General features: G+C 42.9%; 3 protein-coding genes across 14 annotated transcripts in view; 2 read left to right on the top strand and 1 right to left on the bottom strand.

Moving 5' to 3' along the window:
• The window catches only part of TTC39C (tetratricopeptide repeat domain 39C), a 31,175-nt gene extending 28,412 nt beyond the window's left edge, over positions 1-2,763 (top strand). Inside the window, exon 14 of the mRNA XM_015855396.3 lies at positions 163-2,763. Coding sequence (XP_015710882.2) covers positions 163-252 — 90 coding nt within the window. The 3' untranslated portion in view covers positions 253-2,763. The remainder of the gene's footprint in view (positions 1-162) is intronic.
• Positions 2,764-4,479: 1,716 nt separating this feature from the next.
• Positions 4,480-7,638, top strand: CABYR (calcium binding tyrosine phosphorylation regulated). Of its 3 annotated transcripts, XM_085539580.1 has the most exons (6): positions 4,480-4,612; positions 4,931-5,103; positions 5,194-5,247; positions 5,619-6,001; positions 6,086-6,396; positions 7,371-7,638. In XM_085539580.1, exons 2-6 carry the CDS (start codon positions 4,965-4,967, stop codon positions 7,408-7,410), a joined length of 927 nt encoding a protein of 308 aa, XP_085395706.1. In that variant the 5' UTR covers positions 4,480-4,612; positions 4,931-4,964; the 3' UTR covers positions 7,411-7,638. The 3 variants fall into 3 exon arrangements, with proteins under 3 accessions (XP_085395706.1, XP_085395704.1, XP_085395705.1); XM_085539578.1 differs by having other exon boundaries at positions 5,619-6,396; XM_085539579.1 differs by lacking the exon at positions 4,480-4,612 and having other exon boundaries at positions 4,827-5,103; positions 5,619-6,396.
• Positions 7,639-7,853: 215 nt separating this feature from the next.
• OSBPL1A (oxysterol binding protein like 1A) overlaps positions 7,854-15,318 on the bottom strand; it is a 69,030-nt gene continuing 61,565 nt past the window's right edge. For 6 of the 10 annotated variants that reach the window (XM_085539566.1, XM_085539568.1, XM_085539572.1 and 3 more), the window contains 5 exons: positions 13,458-13,574; positions 12,621-12,744; positions 11,820-11,910; positions 10,915-10,938; positions 7,854-9,019 (listed from right to left, as the gene is read on the bottom strand). In XM_085539566.1, the coding sequence (XP_085395692.1) occupies positions 8,917-9,019; positions 10,915-10,938; positions 11,820-11,910; positions 12,621-12,744; positions 13,458-13,574 (459 nt within the window). In that variant the 3' untranslated portion in view covers positions 7,854-8,916. The remainder of the gene's footprint in view (positions 9,020-10,914; positions 10,939-11,819; positions 11,911-12,620; positions 12,745-13,457; positions 13,575-15,318) is intronic. The other 4 variants (XM_085539569.1, XM_085539570.1, XM_085539574.1 and 1 more) reach the window with 2 other exon arrangements.

Below are 15,318 nucleotides of genomic sequence, written 5' to 3'. Positions count from 1 at the left end.
TAGATCTTTTGTAAGCCAGAGATATGAACAGCAATACAGAACTTCTACTTCATCTCTTCAGTCTGTTTCGTAGTGTGACCTCTTAAGCACTATTAGTAAACTTATTTTCCTATCCTAAAGTGAAGGAAACTAATATTTGCGTGCTTTTCTTCTTTATTTCAGGAGGAATTCACAGGCTATGACTTTGAGAACAGATTGCACGTCCGCATCCATGCAGCCTTAGCCTCTCTAAGGGAAGTTGTTCCACAGTGATGGACGGGAGTTGTGTTGTCCGTTCCCACAGTTTCTGCACTTTAGGATGAAGCAGAAGGAAAAAGCTGTTGGGAAGACCAGCTTTTCTTCTGGAAACCACTTGTGCCAGAGACACTTTCATAGTATGGTTAAGAGTTGGTACGGCTTAGTAAAATACTACAATTTCAACTGAAAGCAAATCAACCGAGCAGAAGGTTAAGTGACCTTGTGTATTTTAACTCTTCAGTTTTCAGTTTGTTTAAACCAAGGGGAACACAGTTATTAAGCGACTCATCGGGGGAGCCTAAACAAGCACACGGCTTACTTCAGTGTAGGCAGATGGGATCTTTTTTTTAGAAATATTTTAAAGTAGATTTAAATCTAAAATATGCTAAAGAAGGGAGTGTTTCTGTTTTGATTAGCATACAGTAAAAGTAGGTGGTACGAATGTTGAAGAAGGGAGCGGGCAGAACACTTACTTTCTTGAAGCATTAGCCAAAACACAAGAGAAGGAAAACCATTTAGCCACAAAGAGCATATCTTGCTGGATTTTAGAGGTTCATTTCACTGAATTAATGATGAACAATTTGCCAATTTAAAATCTCCCATCCCCTTTCCATTTTTTGTTGCTTCCCCTCTCAACTCGGCTCCTATTTCTGATATAAATTCTATCAACACGTAGGATCTTTGCTTCTGGTACATTCCAGCCAAATACTTTGCTTTACTTGCAATTACAGTGAGGGTGATTTTCATTTTGCTCTTAATATCCTGACCAGCGCATTCAGTTAAGCAGGCCACATACAGTAATTTTACGTGTTTTTCATTGAAGCTGCTAAACCTCTATTGCAATGACTTTTACAGCTGTTAAAACAGACAAAACAATACACCCACTGCCCAACTCCAGCCTTGTTTTTTTTGTAGCTTTACCGATGCTGTGCTATCTTAAGTCTCTATATGATATCCCAAAATTGTGTTGAGGTACTGAAATGCCTCTGAGAGCTCGAAACTTACATCACGATCACATAGATGTATTTTTTTTTTTAACTACTGGCCATCTGTGTCCTCATTTGTAGCTTTTTAAAACAAAACCAAAAACATTTTGTCTGTAGCATCTCCCTATGTTCAGTATTCAGTTAGTATCGTTACCTAGAAGTTAAATGTATTTTTAAAGAAACTTATGAGTGGAAATCTGACCAGGAATCCAATTGAATCATGTTAATTTGCAAAGCTAAGAAAACTGGACATCTTTGGAAATCATTCTCAAAAAGCCTTATTTTTACTTTGGTCAGGTTGCCTTAAACAGTTCCTTAGCTTAAATGTTTTTCTTCTTTTTCTAACTTGGTGCAGAAGACGTTGCTGTGTTGCCAAGGTTTCGTACCTTGCCTCACATCTAACCTTCATTGACTTGCTTTTGAGGTTGCATCTAAAGCAAGGCTGACATGGAGGGGGAAAGTAATGCTGGATTTGGTAGGCCAAAGGAAATGGGTTGCACTCCTAGAGTGCTTACACTCTGTTGCAGTTCCTGAAGGAGAGTTTATTTGTCTAAAATGGAGGTGTGTTGCAGGTAGTACACTGTTGGCTTTTCTATTCCATTCTATTCCATTTAGTGAGTAATATTAAATCACAAAGGAGTGTTCAGCCTTTTTGAGTTGGTCGACCCAAATTAGTATCGAGTAGAGAACAGTATGTTGTGTCTGTATATACATAGCAAATTCTTAGAATCCAAATGATAACTTTCAAGAAAGGTCTTCAGTGTACTTGAAATCTTATTTTGTCCTCCCTTTTAATATTTGGTGTCAGAGACACTGTCCGCTCCAGGTAAATAGATAGAAACAGTGCATTTAATGGCAAGACTCTTTTAAAACACACTGCTTAAATATACCATGAACCTTGGCCATTCAGGACACAAAGCACCTGCATGTGATCGGTTGTTGGGATGTCTGGGGTCTACAAACGTTGAAGGTAGCAAATCATAGTAAACTTGATTACAAGGCCTGTTCCGCTCACTGGGCCACGAGTGAGTCCAAAAAGACGCTCTGTATTCATGTAAAGGTTTTATCTCTGTGCAAGTTGCAGCTTATCTGTGGATTTAGCAAATGGTCACTGAAATGGAACCGTCGGTTTCTGTAACTATTTTTTTCTCCTCCCTCCATAGGAGAATCTCCTGCTCCGTAAACGTCACCTTTATTTTCTATGTTAGATTGTGCCTGTGATGAGAAAAATCTCTACTGTATTTTGTGCAAACTGATCACGTTTTTATACTTTGGAACTCGGAGGCATGGTCTAATAGCAATAATAGGATATGCATCTTGCTAGTTAACATGTTAAGAATATCTTTACCGAGTCAGGTATTTTTTTTTTCTGTTGATGTTGATGCAGTTTTTATCTCAATATGGCTCATTTCAAATAAAGAACTAGGATTTATAGATGTCACCAGGTGGCATATTTATTGTGATGTACTGTAAATGTTGTTAATTTACAGAACTTGCACTTTTATATTTCTGAGCAAAATTAAAAGAACCGTGGACATGCGTTTTGTTCCCTGGCTCCTTGAATTTGACTTTCAAATTGGTGGCCTCCTCAACAAGGTGGTGTCAAGTGCCGGAAAAACTTGTGGGATATCAAGTGACTCTGTAAGGAAGCTTTCTAGGCAGTAATTACCTCAGCTTCTGCTCTTCCAGTATAATTGCAGTCTCCTGGTTTAGGAAGTGAGTTACGTGCATCATGTTGAGATCAGCCATGGGACCAGTGAGGTGTAACATGCTTCTAAGAGAACCCCAACACAAGTGTGTTTGTTGTATCCCTACACCTTGAAAAAGCGCTTCTGATTTAGTCCAAAGCAAGCCCTTTAATCTCTCCTGTCTGATTGTTTCCTATTCTAGCTATGCTTTATTCTGAAATAAAATTCCCCCAATGTGGTACTGAATTGCTTTTCAGTTTACAGCAGTCTGGTTGTTTTCCCAATAACTGATCGTGTTCTTGCTTCAAAGCTGCATTGTAGCGATGTGGAAGTTGAACAGGAGCAGGTGTTACAGCGCTATAGAGCTATATGGAGTTTTACAAGGGTGATGTTAGAACTTTTCAGTGGAGTGAAAGCAGTGTGTCACTTATGAGATTCGAATTCCTTTTCCAGCCATTACTAAGTACTCATATAAACAGTGGTAGCAATCGTTGCATGAAGAATTATGCTGTCACAAAAACATAAGATTAAAGCTAATATTAAGAAGTTACATTTTTAGCTGTCTTTTAAAGGGATTGGGCAGCCAATGGCATCCGAACAGCAGGCTCGTCATTGGATCAGCAGAGGTTCTTCAGGCAGTCTGCAATGTAAGTGGTGGACTACACTGAGCTTTGGGAATGAGCAGTACAGATACACTGCCTCTACTTTGTCGTCCTGACAGAGCTGTCAAACAAAGCTCTGCTAATGAGAGCCTTTGTAGATGCTTATACCGCACTGTCTTTCTTTCTGATGTTTTGAGGCAAGTAGAAAAGGCCTCAGAAACCAGTCTCAGCAAGATGGGATTACATAAGGATATGATTTCCACTTCAGGCTTTCTGGAGTTAAATATGGAACCATTCCTATTTCACTGCATTTTTATCTTTTTAGCAAGTCTGGGTGCCCCAAATGGAACCCAGTACAGGTCATCAGAGTAGGCGGCATTGAAGTTGCATGTTGCCTTCATGCTCCTGCTCAGAGTCTTTGCCTTATCACCCACAGTTTTTGTGACCTACTTAGTCCCTGTATTTTAACAAGTGTTTCAGCCACAGACAGCTCTGTTCACATTGTTTTCTTACTACCCCAAGCTTTTTCACTGCTGCTTGTTCCAAAATGTTGTCTATCTCTTGATGTGACTTCTTCCAAGGCAGTGTTCCAGTGGGGTTGAGGAGGAAAGGGAGATTGTTAGACTTGGTTGAGCAAAAAAACATTTGCTTAACACCTACCCCTATTTCATTCACGTTCATGTGTTTAACGTAGTTCTGACCAGTGTAATTTATCTTCAAGTTCCAGTACAGTGAATTCATTCCCAGTTCTTTTTTCCTGTAAGTTCCTATGCTGTGCTCTTACATTTCAAACAGATGTAGTTGTTAGTGCCTGCAGCTTTTATAAATGCTTAGACTGGATTACGCTTCTGCTTTGTGGCCTCTAATTATACTTTTTCCATTTTAAAAAAAATATCTGTATCTAAACATCTCCAGAGCTTTTATTGTGCAGTTTGACAGGCCCGGAGTTCTGACAGCTTTCAGAAGGATGTCAATGGGTGTGATGCGTGGAACTGTGACATCATGCTCTGCTCAGCCCTGGGCAGGGGAGGCAGCAGCGGAAGCAGGTACCAGGGTGGTGTGGGGATGGCAGCTGTGCCCTGGAAACCATTGTCTTAAGGTAAGTTTGTCTTTTGTCATGTCATGGGGGGAAGAAGAAGTATTGTTTTAGTGGTGGCGGTTTGGTTTGTTTTTTGTCTGATTTGGAAAAGGGTTATTATTTTATTATTACTGTTACGGTTTCCTAACTCAATGGCCACTCAGACTTTCTGTTACATAAAAAGACAGAGTGAGGGGAGATGATGACTGGGGCCTTCAAAAGAAACCAGCATTGGGAAGTATTGGAAAAGTGTTTGTGGTGGCCTGGGCTGCTGCCATGGTGCTGCTGGAATCCTACAGGGATGGGCAGGTGCTCAGTTCGGACATTCTCTTGCTGCAGATGAGAAGCTGTGAGCTGGCCTCAGTGCTTGTCAATGGAGCCTCCAGACAATGTTCTGAGCTGCCTCCAGACTCTGCTCGAGGGTGTGAGCAAAGCTGTCATAAAACAGAAACCAGAAGACATTGCTGGATTTTTAGCTTGCTATTTCCAAGAGTTCATCGACTTCCAAAAAGGTTTGTTTGTACCGGTCCTTATCTGAGCAGCGTGAGCTCTTTGAGTGCTTACCTAACTCCACCTTAATCTGTGCTTCTGTTTGTTTTCAGAGAATCCAAATTTGCTTTTAGCAGAAGTGGTTGAAAAATTTGATCTCAAGCAGGGTAAGATCATTGTCTGTTCTTTCAGGGTATTTTCAGGTGATGGTTACGTACATCTCAACTGTACATAAGCCTGTGAAAGAGGCACATAAGCTCTGTGCAATGGGTGAGAACAGCCACCACTGCAGGATCTGGGGTACGGTTAAGGAGCCCGTGGTTTTGAAGTGGTACCAGTGCTTTCTGAGTTTTCTTTCCCCTTCGTAATAGGAAGCGACAAAGTTTCTCTTGGGAAGCCTCATAACTGTGCTGTAGAACATCTGATCGACTAGATTGAAATCAGTCTTTATTTAAGTTGAAACATGTGCTAATGCATTGCCATTGTGGGTATTACATGTTTGTTTTCTGCCTTTTCATTATTTTTTTTTACTGTGCAGAAGCTTCAAATGGGGAACTGGAAGAGAAGACATCAAATAATAATGAGGCTTTGCCTTCTACAGTCAAAAGCTTTGCCTTTCTCCTGAGAAAGGAATCGTGTACTGACGGAGGGGAAGACCATCTTCTGGATCCAACTGAAGTGAATTCGTCAGGAACAGCTCCGTGCTCATCAGCAGGAAGTTCTATTCCAGAAAGCAAACACTCCACTGGACCTGATGGCGGTTCACCCTCTGATCTTGAGCATGCGCCTTTTGACGTGGAAGATAGTGGTTCTGTTTGTATGGTGAGGGATGTGGCAACCACTGCGCAGACTATAGAGGAAGATGTTTCTGCTGTCTCAGAAGCTTCGGGGTCACAACTAGGAGTGCAGCCTTGGTCCTCTGTGAGTGGAGAATTAGGACCCTCAGCCAACCAGGTCCTTGTCTTAACAACTGATATAAATCAGCTTTCTTCGGTCCTCTTGCAGGAAGGAATCTCATCTCTTCCATTACCACCACCTCCTTTTAAAGAGGAGTTGCAGGCTGCACCTTCCTGTAGCGCAGCTGAGGCCATCTCAACCACTGATAAACTGATAATGAATGCAGAGGTTCCTTCCTACATGCAGCAGTTTCCAGGTCAAGTAATCATTTCCTTTGATGGGCAAGCTCTTTCTTCTGTAAAGCTGTCATTAAATGCAGACCAACTCTCAGGCCTGGATGCTAATACTGCAATGTTACAGCCTGAACAAATGGGAACCATAGCACCGATGGAATCAGCCGGGCAACCTTTTTGCTTCAGGTAAGAAAGCTTGGGCCCTTGTCATCTTCCCTAGCCCTTCAGCTTCATTGAATGGAAAAGCACCTTCATCAGTGCAACACAGGGTGGAGGTGGCTTCTAAGAAACTGCTGTATCAGTGCCATCTGCTTGGCCCCAGTGCACGTGAGAGCTCTCTGCAATCTGTCAAGAAATGGGACTAGCTCTGGGCATGATCCTGCATTCCTGTGGGTAAATACAGATAAGAGTGATGGGAAGGAGGCTCTTGATCCCCAATATGGTTGGACTAGATGATTTTGTAGGTCCTTTCCAACCTTGTGACTCTATGATTCTAATAGTTTTGCTCAAAACAAGGTGTATTTCTGAAATGGATACTAGCATCCTGAGATGTGATACATGTATTGCTGCTAAAGATGCAGCAGCTGCAAGATCTAGTTTTGATTACTTTCTTGAATGATCTCATGTTCCAGCACTAACGTATGAGCTTTACTGTTGAAAAAAAAAATGGTGGTGGTTATCTGTGCTGTCTTGGTGAGCCTGGTGAGTGTCTGCAGGTGGGCCAAGGGGGCCAATTGGTTTGAAGCCAAGCAATTTGGTGCTCACGTGTCCTAGTGGAGCACTCACCAGCAGCTCTTCTCTGTGCTAACGTGCCCAGCTCAGCCCTTGTCCAGCTGGAGAAACACTCCAGGGGGAGAGTCCCCAGTGTCCCAGGTGTCCTGGTCGTGTGCCATCCTTCTGGGTGATGTATGGCTGCAAAAAAAAGGCTGACAATCCAGGGCTGAGCACACAGGTATAAATGTCCTTGCAGAAACATAGAGTAGAGCAGCACAGACTTGTCATTACATCAAGCCTCATTCCCAGTGGATTAATAAGTAGGAAAAGAAAAATCCATTCTTAGGAAACAAAAAATGCCTCGAAACAAAACCTGCTGTTGAGTAGAGGTTTCCTTCTTAAATCTTCCAGGGAAGGCAGGAACTAAATGCTTTGTTTTTTCCTAGAGTGGAATGTTGCATTCTGGATGAGACGCTGAACAACTGACAACACGGCTCTCAGAATCACTTAACAGCTTTGAGGGTAAGATTTCAAGGAATGCTGGCCACAGTGAAGAAGTGATGAGGTATCCAATTTTTTGCCCTCACCGTCAGAACTAAACAAAGTACAGCCAAAAAAAAAAGCATTTCTCCTCACCTGTGCAGACGTCTCCAATACAGCTGCCCTACCTGGGTAATTCTAATTGCACACAGAATAAAAACAGAAAGCACCTCACTGCCTTTGTAGCTGTTCCACGAGTCCACGTTCAAGGCTTGAGCTGTGGTCTCGCTGCACACTCGAGATGAATGCTCTGCCCCCAGCTCCTGGCGGCAGACTGTTCCTACTGAGAGGAAAAGAGGTCACTGAACACACTGTCCAGCCTGACCGCAGAAACTCTGGGAGGCCTGCACAGAAAGGGTCACCGCTGTCAAACACCATCATAGACTAGATGCAAGAAGTTTCGAAGCCTTTATTTAGTAGCAATTAAATTATTCAATTAACACTGACCTCCAGACAGCAGTTAAAATATTGTACAAGGAGCAGCTCGCCCTCTAGAAGCTCTGTACACAGTTCAGTATAAACTTACACTCTAAGATTGAACGCACCCCACTGAAAGGGGGTAAAGCAGCTGTGCATGGGAGGCCTCGCTCAAGTGCCTTCCTACCTCTGAGATGCACAAGGCTCCTTCCCAGGCAGCCTGTGCTGTACAGACAGTCCCACCGGGTCCTGGACTGATCCACTTCTTGCCTGTTTGCATTGGTGCTGGGCACCAGATTTTATAGTGCATTGAACAGATTCTTTCCAAACCTGTTATTAGTGTGCAGTTGAAATCCAATCCATAGGTGTTTAAATGGCTCTTAATTCCTTAAACCGTAAGGCTGGTAGCAAAACAGGAGAGCGAAATTCAAACCACACTGCACAAAATATCAAATAAATACCTCTGAGTAATGTTACCAGCTTAAACAACTGCGGGAAGGCTCCAGAGATGGACGCGCTTCTGGGATCTGTGACCAGAGCTCAGGATTGAAGGGAGTTACTTCAGTAAAAGAAAAGTTGCTTTATGAAAAAGTGCCTCTGTACAAAAGTGACACACCCTGCTTTGCTTTAAGAACAGAATATTGCCATGACTTTGTGTGCTTTTAGACATTCGCGTGTCATAATAAATAAAACCGGTTTTGCTCGTGCCAATGTTATCTACGAAAGAAGGTACTCACAGAACAGCCAAGGTGTTCCGTTCCTCATACACCACAACCTAATATAGGTGTATTCAGCAAACCAGGCAGCTGTATGTCGTGGCGACTTGCTGACTCTGTCCACGTAAGACCCACTGCCAGCCACAAAAGTTAATCCCCTACCTAAGGGACCGCAGTCACGTACCGCCGGATTTACTGCGGAGATGCGTAATATTCTGTTGGATAACATGTTAGTTCTTTCAGGAGGTAAGTAAAATGAGGGAAAACATTAAAACAGATTAAGACTTATTTGTAGCAGCCACAGGCTTCTTATTGCGTTTTAATAAATATCAGGCAAATTAAAGTAGTTTCTGTCCCAGTAGTTGCCAGAATAGAGCCAGTCCTGTGTGCCGGTGTGGGGATTGGGGCCTTGGTGGAACCATCTGTAAGGAAACACGAAGCATGTTACCAAAGCTATCCATACATTGCTGTAGTTCAGAACTGCTTTGCTGCATCCCGTTGTTGTTCAAAGTAATTACCATGACTGCAGGAGCCCTCTTGGTTTTAAATCACAGAATCACAGAATTATCAAGGTTGGAAAAGACCTAGAAGATCATCTAGTCCAGCCATTACCAGTCCAACCATTACCAATCTGAAGTGTATTTAAAGTTGTTTTCAGCAGCCAGATTTCCCCATTCCAACAGCACTTCAGTGGCTCCCAGGTGACGTTACTGACCCCAGGATTTTGTCCATTTGGAGCAGTCAAGGCTCTCACAGCGAAAGGACAACTAGAGTTACACTTCAAAGCAGTTGTGAACCACCATTTTGGCATGCATCAATAACAACAGTCTCTTCAAGCCGTGTGAACACCACAAGCACTGCAGTCCTGAAAACAGAAGAACGCCATTTCCCCAGTATCTAGATTTCCCCCAGCGTCTCAAAGCCTCCTTTTGTAACATGTGAACTCAGAACAGGTGTGTTCGCTACTCTCAGTGCAGGTGAAACATCACCCCCAGGCTACAGGAAAAGTTGTGGCTTACTAAAGCACCACGGTGTTGCATCGCACTGTTAGTGCTGAGGGCCAACATGAGTGTCCAGAAAGCTGATCCAGCTGCACCAAGTTACATGCCAGCTTCAATGCTGGCTGCTGATGGACACACTGAACTCCTGCACACGCTGGTTTCTTCCCCTCTTCTCCTTCCTCATAGGAAAGCTGTGCACATACACACACAGCAGTATGGGGAGATGGGGGCTGTCAACAATGTAGGGTGTCACCTCACAAGGCTGGAATGCTGGCAGTTAATCACACAGCATAACAGCACAGCTTGATGTTAGGGGCTGGTTCAATCTTTGGCCTCACAACAGCAGACCCCAGAGGACAAGCAGTAGTTTAAGTTCTTGCTATGTTTTGCCATGCTGTGTTGGCAGCACCAGGCAGCTTGCGAGCAGTTCCTGTGGTTAATATATGCTTCATTGCTTCCTTTCAGCTCTCCAGTGGCCATAAAGGCCAGTTGTTGCTTTGTATGCCTCACTGCAGCAAGCACACTCACTGATGTAAATCATGCATGTGTTTTAACTCACTCTTCCTTTCTAGGTTTTCTGCTTTTCAGAGCAGAAATGAAAATACATTAGGATCAAACAAGGGCAATGAAGCTACGAAGGGCTTGGAGCATAAGTCTTAAGGGAAGTGGGATGGTTCAGACTGGAGAAGAGGCTCAGGGGAAACCTTAATGCTCTCTACAACTGCCTGAAAGGAGGTTGTGGAGAGATGGGGGGGAGCCTCTTCTCTCCCAGGTAACAGCAATAGGAAAAGAGGGATTGGCCTCAAGTTGCTTTGGGGGAGGTTCAGGTTGGATATGAGGAGGAATTTCTCCTCAGAGAGAGCGGTGCTGCAGTGGCACAGGCTGCACAGGGAGGTGGTGCAGTCACTGCCCCTGGGCTGATTTGAACACCAAGAAGCGTGTGGATGTGGCACTTAGGTCACAGGTTAGCACATCTGAGATGCACATAGGACGTAATGCCTTGTGTAGTGCCATCACAGTGGTAAACTGAACAGTCAAACAACTGCGTGGCACTTCTGCCCTGATTAAACTAACAGAATTCAGTGGAAATCCCTCATCCCTTGTGCCACACGTGGTTTACTACCATGTAACCTCCACTTGGTATGTGTCAGCTGCTCTGACGTAACTGGTGTGTGTGCAGGCCCAGTGTGCTTCCCAGCTCACACATCTACTCAGAGGCATTACAAAAGAACGTTGTTTTGCACCAGTTTCAGGACAAACAAACCCAAACACTGCAGGAAAGCAGGCAGAGGAAAAACAGTCAGACATGACCAAACCTGGGACTCTGGGCTGATGGGTGACTTCATTTGCAAAAAAAACCAAAACACAAACATAAGTGATTTATAGTTACAAACAGACATTTTGAAGGCTTCTAATTCATGGTGTTTGGGTGCATTAGCAGTTAATTAGAAGGGAAGAGATGAAGTTTGCGTACACTTTTTTTTTTTCCTCTCCTGCTAAGAGGTCACCAATCTCTTGTTATAAATCTGAATAGGTTTTGCCTGGTTTTGATTCATTTGATTGTGGTTTTAAGACTCTATTGAGCCAGCTGCACCTGACAGCTCCCATTTGACTTCCCTTTTAAAGAAACAAGTGGCAGCTGCCTTGTAAGCTAACTTCTCCCTTCTAACTTTTATAGTTAGTAACAGTCTTGGAAAGGAAGAAATGACACACAGAGTGAGCTGATGGAGCCATTTCACCACCTTTAAAAGAAATAACTAAAAAGCCTGTATGCTGCAGGAGCACAGTGTTGCCGGCATCCAGCAACTGATCTGAGAAGTTGTGGGCAATATGCCATCAAGTTCACTGGAGGAGTTGTTTATTCCTCGCTTTGGCCAAGCATATATATTTAAGGTATTACACATTAATCACCAGCAACAACTGTCCTTACAAGCAGCCAGCAGCAGCAGCATCTTTTTCACACTTTGAGAAGGCAATGAGCTTTTAACACTTAGCATATGATCATGGGTGCACAAGCATTGAGGGGAAAGGAACAAAGACCACATCTGATTCTGGATGCTACAACCTGCACAGACCCAGCCTGTATATATCACAGCAGCACCACCAATACTGCGATGCCAGCTTCCCACTAACACCGCACACCACCAGCGTGGGCCTGCAGGTAACCTGAATGTTTAACACTTTGATACCAATACACCCATAGGCATGCAGGAACACTGACCTCGTCTTCCAGTCCTCCTCTGACTTTGAACGATTTTTGCGGGCGGTCCTTTGCTTTTCTTCTAGCCTCTTCTTCTCCTCACTAGCCAGATCTGGAAGGAATAAAAACACACAGGTAAAAATACACGGTCATTAATCCATCTGACCCAGCATATTAATATGTTATCCCTTTAAAAACCATTCTACGTAACACAGAGGTGCATCTGTTTCAGCCTAAGAGCAACAGAGGGGTTGGAATATTCATTTCCAAACCATGAAGAATCAATCCCCTATTCTTTCTAAAAAAGCATACAAATCTCATAATGCATTTCTAATTCACAATCCTAAGACAACAAAAGTGTTCAAATTGCCAGTGATGAATGTTTCTGCATCATACACATCTGTCAATGACGTCCTAACTTAAGTAGCCTTGGCTGCATTACTCAGAATTGTCACTTCAAAATATTCTTTTCACTTTGGTTGATGAAAACAGAAGCTGGCAAGATCACAAATACTTCTGATGCTCCAAGACTTTCCTCTTACCCTCCAGCTATACAGCTGGACCACAGAGCATAGCAAAGGTTCTAAAGCTAAAGAGAAAATAGAACAGCAGAAGGTTTAGGATTCCAGCTTGTACGGGAGGACATAAGTACATGAAGAAGAAAGAGGTGACGTAACTTTTACTAGAAGCAGTACAAGGATTAAATACCATCTTGTATCTTTATGGGTAGCTACTTATTCTAACAGTTCATCTAACAACTCAAAAGTTGAATTCATTTCATTTTTTCCCTGGTCCTTCAGTTTTAACAAGAAATAAGATTACCTATTTCTCCATTTTCCATGGCTCTGATATCTGGTCGTAGCCGGCAGTCAGTTTTAGGAATGACGCTTTCCATTTCTTTGTCCAATTCATTCAAAGCCATAGCAAAGCTGGTGAAATTGTACATCTGAAAAGGTGAAAGAGAAAAAGGTGACTTTCTCACAAAGCCTCTGGCTGCTGGTCTTAATATACAAGAAAGCAGCTGTCTAAAAACAAACACCCAAGTGCTTTTTTATTATTTAGTCACTTGAGATAAGAATACTCAAGATACCAGCAAAACTGCACTGTCAGGAAGAATGTAGCTGATCCCTGGTGTTTCTGTTTAACCAGGACAGCATCCAATTACTCAGTGCACTATTTCTCTCTTATCTTCTTTTTCCAGTCCTACTGGTATTTTCCCTGTCTCCGAAGAGAGATTTCCCCTTTGATTAACCTACAGAGGGCACCTTTACTTGTTCCAAGTCTATTTTAGTACAAGAACACGTCTCATTCTCTTCCCACTGGCTTCATGGCCCTTCACACAGCAGCCTATGCTGAACAGGCTTTGCAAGCATCTCCTAGAGAGTGTCTGTCCTCTAAGGAAGCCTTTCAGAAGAGTTTTTTTCTTGCAAAGCTTCATGCCTCTGTGTGGGGAACAGAGTGCAGGGAAGTGGGGAAGCACCACTGGCTGCACAAAGCATTCAATGCTGGAGGGAAATTTAACTAAGTAACTGCCTGTGGGGAAGGCTGTTGCAGCAAACAGGCAAACCCAGACCCATTAAGAGGACAAATGGATTTGTTATGTGTTGACCAGGCAGAATAACAGGATATAACATGCACTTTTCAGTAAGCATGGCTGACCTGCGCTGAATTTGGAGGTCTTGGAGTTATCTTCCACAGTAAAATACTTCCAGGAATAACGTACACGCTCTCAGAATCTGGCAATGGCATCTCATCGGGTTCCTCAGTGCTGCTCACCTTGAAAACAGCACAGAAAGAAAAGGGATTATATAACATTTAATTTTGGTCAAGGAAATAATGTCAGCAACAAACTTTTAAAGACGCTCATCGAGAAGGATAACAGCATTTACAAATAGAGCATGTACTCCCTCCCAAGCCAAGGGTACCAGAAGCTTCTCACATCAGTTTCATTGTAGATAAGATCTGGATATTTATGTGTTAAGAAATGTAAGTTTCTCTACCAGAAGGATGTCCCATTTAACCACAAACACTTCTATATGTAATGACATTAACTCAGCCACCTGAGATTACACCACAGTACTGAACTAAAGCCTGCTAGACGATGAATAATACCCTCCCAAGAAAACTTCAGGTCACTATCACAGCTAAAAGCAGCAGCAGCACATTTCAAAGATCACTGGAGCACAGAGCTCAACTTAAAGGCTGATAATGCTTTAAATACTCTGGCTGCACACCAACAGCTTTAATCCTGCTGCTAATAAGCTTTGCTCTCTGGCGATTGTGTCATACACTGATGTGGTAGTACAGAAAAAATCCAGTACCCAGACCGGACTCAACTGTGCTCTGAGATGATTCATGTGTTACATGCTTAAGCATGTTAGGTAGCATTAAGGATCCTGTTTCACCGCGGAGCACTTGGTTACAGCGCTGTTTTAACAAACAGGTTGCAAAGCACAGAGCTACACACACACCAGGTTCAGAAGCTAAACAAAGCCCGCCAGGCAGCTGTGCCAGCGCCATATTACTATGCAAAAATCATATTTCCAGTAGTTCTAACCCTATAAAAATCAAAGGGCTTTGAGAGGGAATCCTGGGTCCCTTTGAAAAAGGGCTCACGTCCCCCCAGATCCTCTAAAGACAGATAGAAGCACAACTACTTCAGTAACCAGTAATTACCACGAAGGGAGAAAACACATCCAGACACGTGAGAAGTGGATCACCTAGAAATTCAACTATCATCTGCCAACTCCTTAAACACAAGGGGGCAGAGTGGGAACACACATTCAAAGGAGACCAAGCTTCGTGGTGTTCATTACAAAGCTTTTTTTTTTCTTTTTAAATACAGAAATAGTTCTTTTAAATTAGTAAAAAAAAACAAACAGGGTGCTTTACTAGAGTCAGAACAACACGTATAAAGCTCAAGTTACAACAGAGTGCTTCGTTTTGAAATTAAAAGCAAAGGTCATCTTAAGCTTTGTTGGAACACGCAAAGCAGGGACTGAACAAAGACATTGGCTATGTTTTTCTTTGCTCCTTTCTCCCTAGAGCTCACTGGGTCAGACTCAAGGAGAAGCAGTAATCCCCTGTGCTTTAGCTCTCCCCTGCTGACAGGCACAGGAGCAACCTCAGACACAGCAACAATCTGAATCTGCACAGGAAGAACTGTTCTCCCTTTGTTTTTACATTAAAACGAGCAACACCAAAACCAACAACAAAGTCTGGCTTCAGTCATCAAAGGGGATCAGTCCCTGTTTTAAGCAGCTATGAAGGGTTATTCTTCATCACACTGTATGCTGCCAACATTGCCATTCACCTCAAATAAAAAGCACGCTGCTACCAGAAATCTGTAACAATTAAGAACACTCTTATTTTTTCTCCCAGAAGAAAATTAACGCAACTCTGAGGGAAAAAAGACTCACTGTGATTGGAACAACGTCGTAAAAGTATAAACATCCTTTGGAAAAGCTGAAAAATGGGGCCAAGATGAGAAGCCAGTCTATTCTACACCTCTGCATGTCCA

This window comes from Coturnix japonica, chromosome 2, assembly GCF_054131305.1.
Source record: "Coturnix japonica strain WE chromosome 2, WE-NBRP24, whole genome shotgun sequence".
Lineage (NCBI taxonomy): Eukaryota > Metazoa > Chordata > Aves > Galliformes > Phasianidae > Coturnix > Coturnix japonica.
The sequence above is the reverse complement of the archived record's forward strand: the minus strand, read 5'-3'. Positions and strand labels throughout refer to the sequence as shown.